This window comes from Exserohilum turcica, assembly GCF_000359705.1.
Source record: "Exserohilum turcica Et28A unplaced genomic scaffold SETTUscaffold_7, whole genome shotgun sequence".
NCBI lineage: Eukaryota > Fungi > Ascomycota > Dothideomycetes > Pleosporales > Pleosporaceae > Exserohilum > Exserohilum turcicum.
This window is the reverse complement of record NW_007360288.1, coordinates 1,453,791-1,471,483: the sequence shown is the minus strand read 5'-3', so window position 1 is coordinate 1,471,483 and position 17,693 is coordinate 1,453,791. Positions and strand designations below refer to the sequence as shown.

At 55.2% G+C, this 17,693-nt stretch overlaps 5 protein-coding genes across 5 annotated transcripts; 3 read left to right on the top strand and 2 right to left on the bottom strand.

Annotated features, from left to right (window-relative positions):
* Nucleotides 1-453: 453 nt before the first annotated feature.
* Nucleotides 454-2,177, bottom strand: SETTUDRAFT_23404 (uncharacterized protein; the record flags this gene model as incomplete). The annotated part of the gene is made up of 4 exons (XM_008031868.1): nucleotides 454-557; nucleotides 608-746; nucleotides 796-2,079; nucleotides 2,166-2,177. 4 exons carry the CDS (start codon nucleotides 2,175-2,177, stop codon nucleotides 454-456), a joined length of 1,539 nt encoding a protein of 512 aa, XP_008030059.1.
* A 938-nt stretch (nucleotides 2,178-3,115) lies between these two features.
* On the top strand, nucleotides 3,116-4,426 carry SETTUDRAFT_165607 (uncharacterized protein). Its single transcript, XM_008032264.1, has 2 exons — nucleotides 3,116-4,107; nucleotides 4,166-4,426. The coding sequence occupies exons 1-2, from the start codon at nucleotides 3,153-3,155 to the stop codon at nucleotides 4,333-4,335; spliced, it is 1,125 nt and encodes a 374-aa protein (XP_008030455.1). The 5' UTR covers nucleotides 3,116-3,152; the 3' UTR covers nucleotides 4,336-4,426.
* A 722-nt stretch (nucleotides 4,427-5,148) lies between these two features.
* Nucleotides 5,149-8,258, top strand: SETTUDRAFT_165606 (uncharacterized protein). The gene is made up of 6 exons (XM_008032263.1): nucleotides 5,149-5,641; nucleotides 5,696-5,954; nucleotides 6,004-6,523; nucleotides 6,576-7,067; nucleotides 7,116-7,355; nucleotides 7,424-8,258. The coding sequence occupies exons 1-6, from the start codon at nucleotides 5,356-5,358 to the stop codon at nucleotides 8,168-8,170; spliced, it is 2,544 nt and encodes an 847-aa protein (XP_008030454.1). The 5' UTR covers nucleotides 5,149-5,355; the 3' UTR covers nucleotides 8,171-8,258.
* A 610-nt stretch (nucleotides 8,259-8,868) lies between these two features.
* On the top strand, nucleotides 8,869-12,264 carry SETTUDRAFT_142154 (uncharacterized protein; the record flags this gene model as incomplete). Its single annotated transcript, XM_008032262.1, has 4 exons — nucleotides 8,869-8,941; nucleotides 9,000-10,847; nucleotides 10,992-11,959; nucleotides 12,012-12,264. 4 exons carry the CDS (start codon nucleotides 8,869-8,871, stop codon nucleotides 12,108-12,110), a joined length of 2,988 nt encoding a protein of 995 aa, XP_008030453.1. The 3' UTR covers nucleotides 12,111-12,264.
* A 2,086-nt stretch (nucleotides 12,265-14,350) lies between these two features.
* On the bottom strand, nucleotides 14,351-14,746 carry SETTUDRAFT_34900 (uncharacterized protein; the record flags this gene model as incomplete). The annotated part of the gene is made up of 1 exon (XM_008031935.1): nucleotides 14,351-14,746. One exon carries the CDS (start codon nucleotides 14,744-14,746, stop codon nucleotides 14,351-14,353), a length of 396 nt encoding a protein of 131 aa, XP_008030126.1.
* Nucleotides 14,747-17,693: the final 2,947 nt, after the last annotated feature.

Genomic DNA, 17,693 nt, shown 5'->3' with positions numbered 1-17,693 from the left:
CGCTATGCACGTCCCACCAAGGAATAGCCTCTACCATATCATACCATTCATGGTATATCAACCGCTAATGCTATAAGCGAGTATCCAGAGCCGCTATGAGAAATGAAGTCAGGAGTGATGTGTGGGGAAAAAAAAGAAAAGGCAAACATCCCTCGTTGCGCCTCCCTCGACAGGAGATGAACGCCGACAACTCCATTCCAAAGAGACCAGTCAATAAAAAAACCAACAGAGAAGTGAACAACCAACTTGCATCCCATGTATTAAACGCCGACCGGAAGATGGTATTAGCCAAGATGCAAACATGAATAGCTTGGCTTGGATGCAATCGTAAATTTTGGCTCCCGGTCAGGACCCGAACTTCGTCAATCACTACTCGTTCCCAACATGGCGGTAATGAATAGCTTTGCGACACCTAAGCCAGAGACCGGAAGTGCCTAACAAGAACAAACTCCCTTAGCGCTGGCTCTTGGTCTTGGAGGGAGCCGCTGCCTCTTCTTGGAGCGCGTTACCGTAAGCAGCAACGTATTCCTTGGCCCACTTGCGAAGAACAATGGATGCTACCAAATGTCAGCGACAGTGCACACAAGACCAGCCAGTGCATGCTTACCTTTCAAAAACTTCTTGCTGGCATACTTCTTAAAGAAGGCCTCGTGTACAACCGGTCCCGAGAGGTAGTCAATCATCAGCTGCAGAACAGGCTGGATCTCCTCCTCGCTATAGCCGGCGTAGTGTGTAAGTGTAGCATCCTGGTCACGTCAGCATAATCCAAGTACTGCCAACATGCCGTCGACTTACCCAAGGGCCACGCTCGAGGACAAGACGGGCAAGGTACATGGCAGCAGCGGCAACTTGGCTGGGAGGGTGGGCGAGGAAGCGGTGGTCCAGGCAGCCAATCTCGAGGAGGTACTTGCCCAGAGTGCGAGTCTGGATGTCGTAGTTGTCCGCCTTTGATATCCGGCGAAGGAAGTTCATGGGGTTGGGGTAGCTTAGGTCGTAGTTCAAGGCAGCAAGGACAAAGCGCTCGGCACTGAGAATCTCCTCCTCGGTGAAGCCATCGTCGGCGACATGGCGGAAGTTCTGCACGTGGGGCGAGAGCACCTCCTCGTACTTGGACGCAATGAACATGGCAGTGACACCAACCAGCTGGAGACGGTCGAGCTGCACAATCTTGGTCGACAGGAAGCGGTCGATGATGTTGACAGCGAGGAAGAGAGTCTCGGGCAGGAGGCGGAAGCGAGTGTGAACTTCGAGTAACCAGTCGACGAGAATACCGCGCATCTTCCACTCGAGTTCTGTTTGGCTCTCCATGTAGTCGGGGTTGGCCATGGTCGCAATCTCTAGCTCCTTGAGGTATTCGAAAATCTCAACAACATACTCAGACACCATGAGCGGGTCGTCCACATCCTCCTTGTCGAGATCAGGGCCGTCATAGAAGACCTCTGTGATGGGTGCCTCTGCAACGTCCTTCTTTGTGCCCTTGACTTGCTTGTCGCCATCCTCTTCAACGTTCTTCTCTTGCGGCTCCACGTTCTCTTCTTCCTGCTCCTTGTCCTCCTCTTCCTGCTCTTGTTCCTTTTCCTTGTCCTCCTCAACTTCCTCCTTGACCTCCTCCTTGACTTCCTCCTTCAGTGGCTTTGCAGCGGCTGGGCGCCTCTTGGCTGGCTGGCCAGCGATGCCGTTGCCGCTAGCCTGGCGCTTCTTGACATCGGATGCAGAGTTCTTGTCCTTTTGCTGGAGGATGGAGCGCGTCGAGTTGGCCCGCGATGTCTTCTCTACCTTGGTGGGCTGTGCTGCTTTTGAGAGTTGGCCTTTGGTGGCTAGTGTCTTCTTTCCGTCCTTGGCGGCAAGACCGTCTTGCTTTGTGACGTTGCTGACATCACCGAGGGCCGCGCGCTTTCGCGTCGCGGCACCGTTGGCGCCTAGAGTAGCAGTCGACTTCTTTGTCTGGAGAGCCTTCTTGGGGACGTCGGCTGCCGACTCGTTCGCGCCCAAGTTGGCCGCCTTTGCACGCGTCAAGCGTGTCGTCGTGGCATTCTCATCGTTCTCGTTGGTGACGGCGCGTTGCCGCAGAGATCGAACCTGTTTAGGACGTGTCAGTAAGCTGTATTCGAGCTGTCCATGTGCCCACGACGCGGCGGATACACGGGATGAAAGCGGCGACATACAGCGGGAGGCATTGCAAGCAATATTATGTATGCTGATCAAGGCTAAAGAGGTAACCAGGTGCTCGAGTAGGAGTGCAGAGTGTAATGGCGGATGGGTGACTTGTTGTGATATACTGTTTTGGGCGTGTTAGCAAAGTTCGGTGGAGCTTGCAGCAGAGCGCGTCCGAGGCACGTAGGCCGACAGCATGCGAGCACCGACGGGCGCCGAGCGTGCAGCCCAAGCTGGCGGGCAGCAGCACGACGAATGCTCGCGAATGCTGACAGACCTGACACGCTCGATGCGGAGCGCAGCGGCGGCGGCGGCGGCGACGACGACGTGACGGCTCGAGTGGGAGACGGAGACGAACCGGAGGAGCGCGACGGCGAGCAAATTGAGTGGACGGGGTAGAGGTCCAGCTACAACGTGCACAAGAAGGGAAGTGGAGAGGGCGAGGGCGAGGGAGGAGGAGCGCACCAGGGAAGTGTTGTGGGAGGGCAGAGAGGCTATGTTGTGTGTTTTGAGCGAGGGCGGCTAGCTTGGCCGTCCACGTCCCACGCGCCAAAATGGCTGTCGAGGCTGGCAGAGCGCAACAGTGCACGCCCCACCGGCGCGTCAGTAAACGTACCTGAAAGAATCCCGCGACGCAACGCGTGTTTCTGGCGGCGGTGGTCGGGACAGCGCAGGACGGGCCGTGGAGCTGCAGAGGAGGGCGCGCACGAGGAGCAGTGCAGTGTAGATAGAGCAGAGCAGTGCAGGCAGAGGGCAGCACGGCGACGTTGTTGTGATGGGGGGGGAGGGGACCAAGAGCAGACTCTGGTTGTTGCTGGGACATCGCGCCGTGCAGCAGCAAGGCGGTCCCGGCCCACCCCGGTCTGCGCTAGTCCGCTTGCGGCCGGTGGGAGAATTATTGCTAGCTCGGCCAGCAGCTGCCCGCCCGCCCGCCATCGAGCTGCCCGTCCATTGCATCACCGTCACGCCTCAATTGACCCGGGGCTCTCGACGACACGATGCTGCAGCCCCGGATATGTCGCCTCCAGCCCTCGCGGCTCGCCGGCGCCCTGCGCTGCGCCCGCACCTACGCCCAGGCCCATGCCATGGACACTAACCCGCCGCCCTCGATACAGCCCTCGGTCGCCGCCGACGGCGCGGTGCTGAAACAAGAAGGCTCCCGCAAGGAGAGGTTCATTCCGCTGAGGACATACAAGCCTCGCACGCCCGGCCTGCGCCACCTCAAGCGGCCCGTCAACGACCACCTGTGGAAGGGACGCCCGTACCTCAAGCTCACCATTGCGCGCAAGGGACAGCACCTGGGCGGAAGGAACAACACCGGACGGGTCACAGTCAGGCACCGCGGCGGCGGCCACAAGCGACGCATACGCATCGTCGACTACAAGCGCTACCTGCCCGGCAAGCATGTGGTGGAGCGGATAGAGTACGACCCCAACCGCAGCGCACACCTGGCCCTCCTCACGCGCCTGGCCACGGGCGAGAAGTCGTACATTATCGCTGCCGACGGCATGAGGGCAGGCGACGAAGTGGAGAGCTACCGAAGCGGCATCCCCAAAGAGCTGATTGCCAGCATGGGCGGAGGCATTGATCCCGGCATGCTGGCTGCAAAGACGGCGACTCGAGGCAACTGCCTGCCCATCCACATGGTGCCGCTGGGCTCCCAGGTCTACAACGTCGGCTCCAAGACCAAGGGCGGAGGTGTCTTTTGCCGTAGCGCAGGCACATATGCCACTATCGTGAACAAGGAGGAAGTAGAAAAGGGCAGCGGCACAGAGATCCAGTATGTCATCATCCGACTACAGAGCGGCGAAATCCGCAGGGTCAGTGCCGACGCGTGCTGTACCGTTGGCGTGGCCAGCAACCCGCAGGCACAGTTCGCATCGCTGGGAAAGGCTGGACGGTCACGGTGGCTGGGAAAGCGACCAGAGGTCCGTGGTGTTGCCATGAACGCAGGTCAGTAGCCGAGCCCCGACGGGCCCATGGTTCGCAGGATGATGCTAACATGTCTCAGCCGACCATCCGCACGGTGGTGGTCGCGGTAAATCAAAGGGTAACGTGCACCCCGTCAGTCCATGGGGAACGCCGGCAAAGGGAGGCTACAAGACGAGGCACAAGAGGAACAAGCACACGTTCCTTGTGCAAGACCGACCGCGCAACCAAGGGAAGCGCAAGTCCAAGTAGAGGGCCCGCTGTGTCGACATGGGCGCGTTCGCACTGTACTACATTGCCTGAGTGGCAGCATGCATGAATGCCATGAATGTACCTTGATGGAGGCCAATACCATTCGTTTTGCCAGCCCGGCAGTTGAGCACCGTGAGCCAAGGCCGATATCATGACGCGATGGAGGGGTAGAGGCGCCGCGGACCCCAGACAATGGGCAGGTTGGCGGGGCGGCGCCAAAGGCGTGCTGTAGTGGGAGTGGGAGTGGGAGTGGGAGCAGGAGTGCCGACTCAGCACTGGATTACATCACACACCCAGCTGGCACAAGATGGTGCGTGTCGATCGGTCGCACAATCATCTCTCTTGGGCCTAACCAAGGCCCCACTTGGCCGCGGGCTAGCGCACCTGCATATTCCCAATCGTGCATGCAGCCCTGGTGAAGCAATGCCCGCCGCCGCCCGTGACAGGCCCAGCGGGCAAAAAGCAACCTTCCCCAGGGCGCGCGAGGCTACCGTTGCACACAGAGGCCTGTTCGCGGGTACATTGCGGGCTGTTCGCGGGCTGTTCACAGGCTGATAAACCACCAGCGCCAGCATCCACGGTGACATCGGGGCAAGCGGGAGATGCGCCGATATTGGCCTATCTCCTAGCATGTACGTGGGTGCCTAAGAACGACGATGCGCCCGCAGGCGCAGCTTTCAGCCACCAGCTGCTCCGCTCTCATTAGCCTACACAATCCTTCACATGACAGCTCTCCGTCTCTCCAACCCTCGCCCTGCCCATGCTGTTCTGTCGAGGCACAGCTGCGCATGTCCAGGATCCCCTCTCTGTACAACGACCCGCCGCCCTCACATCACCGCCACCACTGCGACTTGTGGCTCGGTTAGGCTTCCAGCGCCAGAGCGAGAAGGATTGTTGGATCCAAAAGGCCCCCGACTCGTCCTCCTGAACCGTGCTTACGCGGGGCGCCGTTTTCTCCAGCCCAGCGCGCACTTTTGATCCGCCTGGGACAATAGATTGCCCATAATACCTGTCACAAGAATGCCTTCCAACGAGTCCGAGTCGCCTGATGAAAGCGCCTTCAACGATCCGCCGCAGCAACCGCACGAATCCACCGCTGCCAACAGCCAGGAAACACAGCAAGATGGCTCAAGCAAATTCAAGAGGATTGCTTGTGTTTTGTGCAGGAAGCGAAAGCTGCGCTGCGATGGTGCTCGGCCGTCGTGTTCAACGTGTAAGCGACTGTCCCACGGTTGTGGCTACGATGAAGTCAGGAAGAAAAGCGGGCCCAAGCGTGGCTACGTGAAGCTACTCGAACAACGGCTTCGTAAGTGGGTGCATGCATGCTGCCGCTATCAATGCTGACATCCCTTCTCGCCAGAACAAGTCGAGACATTGTTGAAGACCCAAGACTCGACAGATACGCCCAAAGACGCACCACGCGAGGATTCTGCAGCTGCATATGTCGCCAACACCATCAATCAAACACTGCCCGACACGAGCGAACAGCCGGATGCCAGCAAAGCCCAAGGGCCCGGTGCAGTTCCATTCCAGACGGCAGCAGAGCAACCTGGGTCATGGGACCTAATAGCACTTGGGCTGGAGGAGCCTCTGCCTCCCCAGGAAGTCATGGATGATTTGTACGGACATGCTGCGACTTGCAGAAACGACGCCACTGACACATGGCAGATACCAAATCTACTTTTCCAGAGTTCATCCCACAATACCCATTATACACAGACCACGCTTTCTCGCAGCGCTCAACCTCGCCCCCCATATGCGTCCACCGGTATGTCTGCGATACATTATGTGGACCATGGCAGCCTCCGTCACCGACAAATACGAGGCACTCCAAGAGCATTTCTACCACCGAGCCAGAAAGTATGCGCACATGGACGAGATGAAAGGGCATGGGGAAACGACCATTACGCTTGCACACTGCCAGGTATGGATTCTGACGTGCACATACGAGTTTAAGAACATGCACTTTCCAAGAGCTTGGTTGTCTGCCGGTCGCGCCGTGAGATTTGCGCAGATGATGCAACTCCACCGCTTGGACGGCGTGGGTCTGGATGTGAAGCAGTGTCTGCCTCCGCCCAAAGACTGGACAGAGCGCGAGGAGCGGAGGAGAGCCTTTTGGATGTCTTTCTGTGTTGATCGGTACGCTAGTATCGGTACTGGATGGCCAATGATGATTGACGAACGAGACGTAAGCAGCAACTTTGGCCTAATGTATCCTGATGGTGCTAACTTTGCGCAAGATCATGACAAACTTGCCAGCAAGCGAGGACGCATACGAAAAGAGCAGGCCGATGGACACAGCATCACTGGAGCAATCTCTGCAACCCAATGGCGTGGCGAATATTCATTCGTTTGGCGGCATCGTTCTGACGGCAGCCATGTTCGGCCGCAACCTACTCCACCTCCATCGACCTGGTCCCGCAGACACGGACGATGATATCAATGGTGGATACTGGACTCGACATCGCAGCATTGAGCAAGTACTGCTCCAGACATCCCTAGGTTTACCCGACTATATGCGGCTACCGTCCGGCGTCGCAGATCCCAATGTTGTCTTTACGAACATGTGCATTCATACATCGACAATATGTCTTCATCAGGCAGCGATATTCAAGGCAGACAAACACCAACTACCAGCCCACATCGGCAACGAGAGCAAGATCAGATGTGTAACAGCGGCAGCCGAGGTTGCTAACCTTATGCGGATGGTCAGCCATATGGACCTTGGTGCAGTAAGTTGAAGCCCTTGAAGCAAGCAATCGATGTGCTGACTGGACTAGATGAATCCTTTCATATCTTTCTGCATTTACGTGGCAGCAAGAGTGTTCGTCCAGTACCTCAAGACCCGACCGAATGACCAGCAGATGACCTCTTCGCTACGATTTCTCCTGCAAGCTATGCAGGCTCTTCGTCGGAGAAACCCGCTCACGGATTCCTTTCTGGCGCAATTGGACCTTGACCTGGAAAGTGCTGGTCTCGCGGGTCTACAGAACAAGGCAAAGACACCCTCGACGGCTAATGTGAGTCAATATCCAGAGTACCCCATTATCCAAGTGTTGCTATGCTTGCTAACCTTCTTCGCCTACAGCCCACATTTTACCCCAACGAGAACGCCACTGCCCGATGTAATCCTCTAATCAACATCCACGAAACACAAAGTTCAACTGGAGCAATCAACTCACCTGGCAACAGCGATCTGGTGGATGCCGCTCCAAAGTCGAGTACACGATATGCACAAAACACACCGGGCCCGCCATTCCATGTCAGTAATATCAACAGCGTCGGTATGCACACGCGAAATACGGGTTTCATTGAGTCGCAAATGTCAGCACGTGGCATTTCTACCACTATATTGCAACCGGATTTTGCATCTGGTGGCTTTGGGATGCACGACGGGAGTGAAATGGACCTTTCTGGGGGCGAGAGGAGTGTCGACCATTCGAGCCCCGCAACGATAAGTTCACAATCACGTGGCGGCTCAATGTCGCAGTCTTCATATTCGCCCAGCCAGCAGAACGAGATGCACATTCCGTATCGGGAATCACCCAAAGTATCCTATTCTGGCTTGGCGTCGGGAGGTACTACAGGCTTCTCAGGCTTCGTATCAACCAGTGAAGCTCTTCCCATACACGCCTTTGGTGCCTCGGGAACCGGAAGCGACGCCTACAGCAACGGCCTTATGGTGGGCGATGAATGGGACTATGCTGCGCTCAATGCCGAAACAGGCTTCACAACGGCTGACACATCATGGGACCCGCTTGAAAGTGTGACGATGGGATGGGGCGTAACTGGTCACTTTCACGACATTCAAACGAATCTCTTTGGCGCAGGATGAGGCGATGTATGAATCGCGGACGAGATATTCCAAACTTATGCCATTGTTACAGAGCAGGATACCCAGTTTGGCCTGGATGTACACCAACCCCGAAGCGTTTACGGTGCGGGCCTTGGGCGCGGCGTTATTTGCACGCAATTTAGAGGGCGTGTAAGGGATGGAAACAGTAATTGCTTCTTGGAAACGTTGCTTGTGCGAGCAACGCGTGGCTTGAGTGCTGTTTAGCGCAAGACGAGTCGCGGGCATGGACGCTATTAGAGCATCGACATAATCAATTTCGGATCGAATCGCGTAAACGCATAGACGCAGTACACGGATCGAGGCCCGCCAGCGAATGGACATATATGTGATCAAATATCGTATCCGCCGCGTGTATCTAGACGTGCATCCTGAGCACTGGGACCCTGAAAATCCGGGGATTATATGCGGCTGAGCAGGGGGGCAAGGGGGGGCAGGCGGTCAAGACGTCACAGGCTCAGTTGCCATGGGAGACCAGCGAATAGCAACAAGCTCTGCGCAGCACCTCGACCGCATCCCCACCGCTTATCTAGAGCTGAGGCTCTTCCACCTATCGTTGCACCCGCTGCGCCCTGTCTCGTTCGCTATTCTATTCATCCAGACTCCCTCACGCTTGCGTGCTTTTGCCGTAATTTTCCAAAGACAAACACAGCAGTAAACACGACGACCACGACGACTACATGTTCACATCCAAGGAAAGAGAAGGCGCATCGTCGCCAGGGCCTGGCGCCTACTATTCCCCGTCTCAAATGAGTAAGGAGCGCGAGGCAAACACTGCCGCTTGACTGCTGTGCTAACCAGGGGCGAACAGAGAGCTACCTACAAGACCTCCGCACTAATCGCCCTGCCCGCCCGACTGGAGCCCGTCCAGCGCCTGCGCATTTCAACACATGGTCGAACCGATCCGCCAACCGCATGTCTGACTCGGCCGCCGTGGCCGCCTTGCAGCGCGCCTTTACAGACCCCGCTGCCGATGCCGATGCCCGTCCGTCTTCCTCGCATGAGCCAAAGTCGCATAGCCGGACAATATCGAGGCCTAGCTTGGAGAAGGTCGTGGGAGGCGCTGGACGCCCGCTTGTGCAGGCACCACGAGGACGACAGCAAGAAACAACATCTTCTTCGCACGCGCGGACGGCGAGCATGATATACCGAGAAAGGGAGCAGCGGCAGGCGGAGCAGGACGAAGCCCGGGCTATCCGCGCAGCCATGGAGGATTTGGAGCTTGCGCAGGAGGGAAAGATATACGAGGCAGCACGAGATGAAGCTGCCGAGCTCGTGTGGAAACACCGCAATCCAAACGCAGCAGAGAACAACCCGCACGCACCCTACTCCTATCCGGGACTGGCCAGAAAAGGCAGCACGCAAAGGAGTCGTAGTGTCGAGGGCAAGGACCAGGATCTGCAGCGAGCCAACTCCAAGCTACGAAAGCGCCATTCCATGGGCAGCACTGCCTCAGGCAGCAGGAGCAGCAGCTTACAAAGCAACGGGCCAGGAGGCAACGCAGATGGGTCTGGAAATGGAATCTCAAGCTCTTCGCCCACCAAGGCGAGCTTTGACATCAAGCACAAAAAGGGCGAGTCACCTGCACTGGCCAAGGCCATTTCGGATCTGCCAGACTACAAGCATCGGCGGCGAAGCAGTGGTGCACGCCGCACTGCCAGTGGAAGCCTTTTCCAGAACCCCAACGACCAAATCTACGAAGAGCCCGAAGAAGACGCCCCCCCTGCGCCTGCCCCTACACCCGCCGCCGCCGAACCATCCAAGCCCGAGAAGCTCCCGTTGGGAGTACGACGCAACCCCTTTATGCGTTTCCAGTCAATTAAGAGCAATCCGCTGGTGCGCTCGAGCACCGATCCGACTGCAACCACGAAGCGGTTTGATCGATATGAGATTCAAAAGAACCCTCCCACGCAGTCGCGGAACGCAGGCTACACGCTGAACCCTACGGGAGCCAAGTCAGCTGAGAATGCAAAGGCAGATGCAGAAAACGTACCCGAGGTGAAGATGAAGGATGGCAAGGAGATTAGGAGTGAAGAGCTGCGTGCTGCTACTGGATTTCGCCTCAAGGATCGCAGTGCAAAGCTTCCTACGCCCACCGCCGTCTCCGATGCTCCAGGGCGACCAATCGTGTCTTTCAAGAAGGACTGGAATGTTGTAGAGCTCAAAGAAGTCATTTCTGCTGTGCCTGACGCGCCGCGTGCTTCCGACCAGACGAAGTCTGGCGCGGCAGCCCCTGACAGTCCTACCACAAACCTGGCACCAGATGTGCACAAGCGAAATACCACATCAAGGCCCCCTTCCATCCCTGAGATTAATGTGCCTGAGCCTATAAGTGGCCTAGCGCCTGAAGTACCCAAGCGGAGTACTACTCCCAGGCCACCTGAGGTCCCGGCAACCAATAGGCCTTCGACGCGAAGTGGCAATGCCGAGAGGCCTGCAGACCCTCCAGTGTCTGCGAGACCCCTTCCACTCACCAGTTCGCTGAGGAACGCCAAGATCCCAACGCGTCCTTCTGCTGCACCTATACCTACGATAAACGCACCTGATGCTGCCCCTGCACGTTCCAGGACCACACCAGCACCATCTATTTCAGTCTCGGAGACGCCGTCGAACTCCTTCAACGCGTCCTCTGGTCGAGGCTACCAAAGGCCTTTGCCAAGTGTCACCCAGGCTGCCCCGAGTATATCAGTTAATAGCTCGCCGGTTTTCAGACGTGGAGCAACAGTGCCTTCTATATCCACGACACCAGAGATTCCGTACATATCGGTCAATGAGTCTCCTACTCCCAGCCGAGGGCTGAGAGGTAATGCTCCACCGATCCCAAGCATATCGGTGAATGAAACTCCGGCGCCGAATAGAGCATCAAGAGGTAATGCCGCGCCTATCCCCAGCATTTCAGTGAGCGAAACGTCTGCACCGAGAAGGGGATCAGCTGCGCCCGCAATCAACGTGACCCCCGATGTCCCTACGATTTCTGTGAACGAGTCTCCAACCCGAGGACGACACAGCAATGTGCCATCAATCTCAGTCAATTCTTCGGTGCCCTCAATCAACGTGAATGCATCCAAGGGCTTTGGGCCTGTTGCTTCTACACGGCCTCTGCCGGTACCGAATGCGCAGAACAAGTCTCATGGCTACAACAGCACCGGCTCGCCACGTACCCACTGGACACCAACCACTGTCCGTACAGGCGCTCTCTGCACTCAATGTGCCCTGCCCATTGCGGGTCGTATTGTCTCGGCAGCAGGCTCTCGCTTCCATCCCGAATGCTTCTGTTGTTACCAGTGCGGTGAGCACCTCGAGTGTGTAGCCTTCTACCCAGAGCCCTCCAACAAGCATGCCGAGCGTGTGCAGCGTATTCGTGCCCGTCTCTTGGGTGTCGACATCCCATTCCTCCCCTCTCATCCCACGGCCGAGGACATGGCTCGTCTTGAGCATGAAGACGGGACCGACGAGTCCGCGCGCTTCTACTGCCACCTGGATTTCCACGAACTCTTTTCTCCACGCTGCAAGAGCTGCAAGACGCCCATTGAAGGCGAGGTGATTGTCGCCTGCGGCGCAGAATGGCACGCCGGCCACTTTTTCTGTGCCCAGTGCGGCGATCCATTCGACAGCACCACGCCGTTTGTAGAAAAAGACGGCTACGCCTGGTGTGTCAATTGCCACACGCATCGCTACAGTACAAAGTGCAAGGGATGTCGCAAGCCAGTCACCGACACGGTTGTCAAGGCCCTTGGCTCCGAGTGGCATGTGGGCTGTTTTGTCTGTGTGGTAAGTCTTGATCCTATGTTGATGGAAAATAAGCATGCTAACAGAAAGATAGATCTGCTCCGGTCCCTTTGAAGATGGAAGGTACTTTCTCCGCGGCGACACCCAAGACCCCGTCTGCGTGCGCTGCGAAGAACGAAGACTCAAGGCCTAACTACCTTGTTTTTGGTGTGTGATTGTGCACAATAGTAATACAGGAGGAGGTGGGCAGGGGCGGGGGGGAAAGGCGTAAGGGCTCTCTCTCTTTCTCTCGATTTAGATAATAGCTCTCTTTTGCCTTTTCTTCATCATCATCATCTTGGTTGTCGTGTCAAATCTTTCTCACCATGCAAGTGCTTTTTGTTACCCTCCCTCCCCCCCCTTACATATCACGCGCCGCGGGTTTGTCACACTGTTGGACGGTTGGCTCTCTCTCTCTCTCTCTCTCTCTCTCTCTCTCTCTCCACTCCATCTCTTAACGTCTCTCTCCAGCTCCATCTCGACACACTAGGAAAAACACTATGAAAGCAGGACAAAAACAAGACAAGACAAAAACACACATATGTAAGCTACAACGTCATCAGCGGGCACTCTACTATGTACTTACTCCTTTTCCCCTTTTCCCAATTTGCTTGAGCAACGAAGAAAAAAAAAGTTAGTTTTTTCGCTTTGTTTTTATTTCATCATCTTCTTTTTTTGGTGGGGGCATGGGGAAGGGTGCTTGGTTACGGGTAGGGATAGGGAGTGGAGGAAGGAGGAAGGGGGGGGGGAAGCATGGCCGTTTGGGGGTGAATCTGTTGGATTTGCGTTTGTTCTTTGGGGTATAGTCTTTGTTGAGTTGAGTGGAGGAGGGATGTGTGGAGGTGGATGTGTTAGCTGTTAGTTAGTTGAGCATGTGCGTTTTTAATAGATGATTGGGTTATTTTCTCGGATTTAATTTTGACTTTTAGCTTGATATTAAGGTTAGTTGTGTTGTGTTGTGTTGTGTTGTGGTGCTTTAGTTTGGGTTGGATATCCATGCGTGTAAGTCATCATGTGCTTTTTTTTGCATGTGTCTGATTACATATCTGCCTCTCTCTTCTTAGATATTTAAATCGAAGCTGGAAATCACGCATACGCACACACTCAAACACATGTCGTCGAGTGTAGTGCAGTACAGTGTAGTGCTAAGGCACGTGATGTAAAAGTAAAGCAAAGCGGAATAATGCAGATACCGCGCGAAATAAGGATAAGAGAGAGCGAGGGAAAGAAGAAAAAGGAGAGAGAGAGAGAAGTTCGGAATAACGTGTGTGAGAACGCTAGTGATGAGTATATCCTAACTCTCTCTTCTCTTCTCTCCATCTACCCATCCATCCATCCATCTCAATCTCCAAACCCATCTTCTCCCCCTCCCCCTCCTTCTACGCGTATTCCCCCGCACTTTTTCCCTCGCATACACCTAGACCTAGCCCTGATACCAAGATCTTTCGGATCGAAACGAGAAACAAAAAGTCCGGGTCTGGATTTTTTCCAGAAAAGCACGCAGTGCGGTGCAAAGTGCAGACAGACATGGCGATGTAGACGGAGAGATGTGGATGGATTTTTCTTTCTTTCTTTCTTTGGCAAATAAGACGCGTGTGAAAGCGAAAGCGATAAAAAAGGAAAGGAAGAAACGATACGACTAGCTTAGGCGAGGTTACTTGGAGCTGAGGGGGATAGATCTTAGGGAAAAGATGTTTTTTTTTCAAGAAAAAAAGGGGGGGGGATGAATGGCAAGAGCTGGTTGCTTGGGAATCAGAGTGGACTGCCGCATATAAACACACACACACACACTTGGCTGTAATGCACAAAACATGTCTAAAAGATAGTCTGTTTATTGAATTTGTTTATTGGTTTGTTCGTATATTGGTTGCGAGAGATGTGGAGTTTGGGTATGTAAAGTCGAGGTACAGAGAGAGAGTTCTCTGTTCGGCAGGAGAGAGAGAAGAGAATTCCCCAAGGCCTCCTCCAGAAAAAAAAAAGGGAAAAAGGGAGAAAAAAAAAGGGGGGGGGTCTAAGCCAAGGTTGCCGGTGAAGGAAACCTAGAAGAAGAAGAAGAAGAAAAGGGAAAAGGAGAAGAAGAAAAAAAGCGAATAAACGCCCTCCCAATTGTTGGATACACACAAACAAACAAACAGATGGACGAACAAAACAGCATGAATCCCTCAATATACTGTTGGTGTTTGTTGGTCCTTGTTTGTTATTGTAGTGTGTAGAGAGCAGTGTGTAGAGCCCAAGTGCAGTGTGCAACGTCGCATTCCCTCATCGCAGCGTTAAATCCTCGCAGAAAACGGAAACCAGGAAAGGAAAAAAGAAAAAGAAAAAAAGGAAAACACCGATTCTAACTCCCATAACAAGAAAGAAAAAAAAGGGCGAGAAAAGAGGAGGAGAAAAGATCTAGCACTTTCCATCAAGGACCTCGAAAATACCCACGACATGAGCGTCGAGGGAGCCGCGACCTGAACTCGGACGGGGCTCAAGGACATGGAGTTCCTGCTCGAACAGGCTGCGCTCCTGTTGCATTTGGAATTCGACGACGCTGGGCTTGTGGCGGATGGCGAGGACCTCGAGGAGCGACGAGGAGCCTGACGACGAGGAGCGCTGGCTGTGTGGCGACGAGTTGCGGGTTAGCGGCGAGGTTGTCGAGGATGTGTTGATGGACGAGGGCGAAGCGGAGCGCGGCGAGTTGCGCGTGGGGCTGAGGGCCGTCTTGAGACGGCGCAGTGAGCCCGTTGTGCTGCGGAGGGGGGTGAAGGACTGGAAGCGGTTGGTGCGGCTTGGAGAGGAAGGCATCTTTGCGGAGTTGTTTGGTTGATTGGCGGCGGTTTCTTCCGGCTGCTTTTCTGTCGAATAAGGTCGTGCGTGCGTAGTGAATTGCTGTGTCTCAAGCAAATGACTATGCCCGGTATACGTGTAGTAGTAATAGTTGGAGAAAAGATTTGCAGCTGTCCTTTGATGAACCAGAACCAGGGAGCAACAGCAGCAGCAGCAACAGCAGCAGCAGAAGCAGTAGAAGCCAAAAGAAAAGAAAGACCCCGGTTAGTTCAGGCCTGGTTGATAAGACAACTTAGATTGGCTTTTTTCCCTTTGCGATCCTGGTAGTCGGGGCACCGGCCGCCGCTTGTTTGCGAGTCAGGTGTGTGTGTGTGATGGTGTGAAATGACGTGCGGAATAAAAAAGAATAATAACACGTCGGTGGGTAAGGGCGGGAATGATGACAGCTGAGGTTGCGGGCCAAAGCTTTTTTTTCTTCTTCCTTTCCGAACAGAGTTTCCGTACAGGCCCGGTTCGAGGTATATTCCAACAGTTGGACCGGGGTGGTGGGTGAGAATGAAGAAGAGGAGTCAGCACTAGCCCTGGTCAAAGGGGTGTGTGTGTATGTATATATATGTATAGATGGATGGATGGGTATGCACTGCAAGTAGATGGAAGAGGGCGCGTTACAAAGCCACGAAACGAAGGTAGGGGAGACGAGGCGGAGGCAGAGGCGGAGGAGGAGGAGGAGGTGGTGGTGGGAAGAAGCGGGAGGGGTGTGTGTGTGCGAGAAGGAGCAGAAAGCAGCCACTTTGAATAGCGATGCGTCATGCGGGCCTTTTTGAGGAGAAGAGGACAGGCGTGGGATCGGGGTGTCGAGAGAGAGAGGGGGTGTTGCGTGTCGCATGTGCATGATGGCAGTACGTGTTGCGTGCCAGAACTAAAACCATGGAAACGCCGCCTGGCCAGGAACACGGCCAGAGAAAGACAGGGGGCGCCGTTCTTGGGTGGGGTCATCACACGCCTTGTTTGATCGCCGTCGTCTGGAATCTAGCGAGCGGGAAGCCGCTATTACATACGCTGGTCTGCTATCCATGGCCCTATTCGGGTCGTGGATGGCGTCGGCGCCGCGGACAAATTGCTTTTTCATCGCCTTTTTCATCTCCATGTGTGCCTGCAATCGATACGAGATGAGCTGTATCTGTTCGCCATGACGGGGATCATGACCTCGCTGCTGGCCGTCGTCGTGTGCATATATCGCCCCATGACTTGCCAACAACCACCCAGCCCAGCCCGTGACTACGTCGAGCCGTCGTGTTGTTCCCATTTTTGCTTTTCTCATCATCATCACCCTCCCTTTCAATCTCACCAGCTCTCGCACTCGCCCTCTCTGCCCCCCCTTTGCCGGCGTATTACATGCTAGCGACGAAACCCCGAGACTCTCTCCAGCCCAGAACCGCACACAAAAAAATCCAGCCCCTTTGTTGTTTTTAGTACTACTTAGTCTCTTTGATTTGGTTATCGGCGCGACACACACACACACTCCCAAAAAAGCGCGCATGAAGAATTCCCCTGTTTTTTTTGTTTAATCCGTTCTGGTCGCGTCACGTCGCAGCAAAAAAAGACTCTCACTACCCCCTTCACCCTGCATCGACATACATACACAAGATGCACATGTACAGCGAAAGGAGAGTGCACGCCACAAAAAAAGTCTATGTATGTCAGGTAATAACTGTAAAAGTCTCCAAGCAAGGGCTTCGCCCGTCATTCCAGCCAACCAGACACCCGTTTTGACGGGAGGGAGGGAGGGAGAGAGAGAAGGGGGGCTGGCTGGCTGGCCACCACCACCACCACCATCACCATCACCACCAAGTCAACGGCTTCAGCCCGGAGTTACAGACCCCAAAACAGCGACTTCAGACACAACAATCAAGATATCTAGACTTGCAATCCTGAAAAAAACGGCACACGCCCACAATCACCCACACAGCAACACCAACATGAAGCCAGCAGCGTCTCCAAAGAAGGGGGGGGGAAGTGCGGGCGGCGTCTTTTCGCAACGGGCGGGCGAAGACGCAACAATCTGCGACGTACGACGGCTAAAGCACATGGGGGGGGGGGGACCCAGCGGAGTCGCCTTGCCTTGCCCTTGTCTGACGGGCAGGCCAGCGTTTCACATATGGCGCCGTCGCTCCCCCCGATCCAGACGCCCGTTGTCATGCGCTCGAACCGGGCGCCGCGCCCCATGCTCGCTGTTCGTTGGACCGGTGGTCGGGCGACGGTGGCCGCTTTAACTTTCCTTACATACCTGCTATGCTAGTATGCAGTAGCAGTAAGCCTCGTCGTCGTCGTTGGTCGGCGTCCTGCTTGCCTATGCCCCGATATCCTATGTGGAGGGGGGGGGAGGGGGGAGGCTGTGTATGGTATGGCTATCACACCTCCCCCCCCCGCAGCCATGCAACCAACTTGTTCTCTTCCGGGCCTGATGCGACAGACAGCGTGCAAACCAGGGGGGAGGGGCAATGAAATATCAGGAAAAAAAAGATGTTTTTAGTATCAATTACGGGGAAAAAGGCGGGTTCTCACTGGTGGACTGGTCGACTAATCCATTTCCCTTCCATCCCTTGCCATCCTTTCGCCTCACACAGCTCCTGCACTCCTACCTCTATCCTCCCAAGCGAAGGGGGAGGGTGGAGAGGAACACACGGCATGGCATAGCATAGCCATGGCATACCAGACCGGAGAGTGTTTCAGCATGGAGCGAGCGAGCGTGCGTGCATACGTGCAGCTCCAGCTCCAGCTCCAGCTCCAGCTCCAGCCCCCCAGCCCCTCTCTCCCATTCTTTCCCGTCTGTCAAACTCGCAACCTCCTGTCTTACACACCTACCATACCTCGTCTCCTGCTCTGTTGAGCAAAGCGAAGCGAAGCGAAGCGGCATGTAAGTGTTTCGCATCGTCCCTACAGCGGCCATTTGACTACACCTGGA

Excerpts from the sequence above, each read along its gene's own strand:
- SETTUDRAFT_165607 (XM_008032264.1), top strand. The coding sequence starts at position 3,153 with ATGCTGCAGCCCCGGATATGTCGCCTCCAGCCCTCGCGGCTCGCCGGC. Across the intron at positions 4,108-4,165 it reads TGGTGTTGCCATGAACGCAG|CCGACCATCCGCACGGTGGT; the intron begins GTCAGTAGCCGA and ends AACATGTCTCAG.
- SETTUDRAFT_165606 (XM_008032263.1), top strand. The coding sequence starts at position 5,356 with ATGCCTTCCAACGAGTCCGAGTCGCCTGATGAAAGCGCCTTCAACGAT. Across the intron at positions 5,642-5,695 it reads GCTACTCGAACAACGGCTTC|AACAAGTCGAGACATTGTTG; the intron begins GTAAGTGGGTGC and ends CCTTCTCGCCAG. Across the intron at positions 6,524-6,575 it reads TGATGATTGACGAACGAGAC|ATCATGACAAACTTGCCAGC; the intron begins GTAAGCAGCAAC and ends ACTTTGCGCAAG.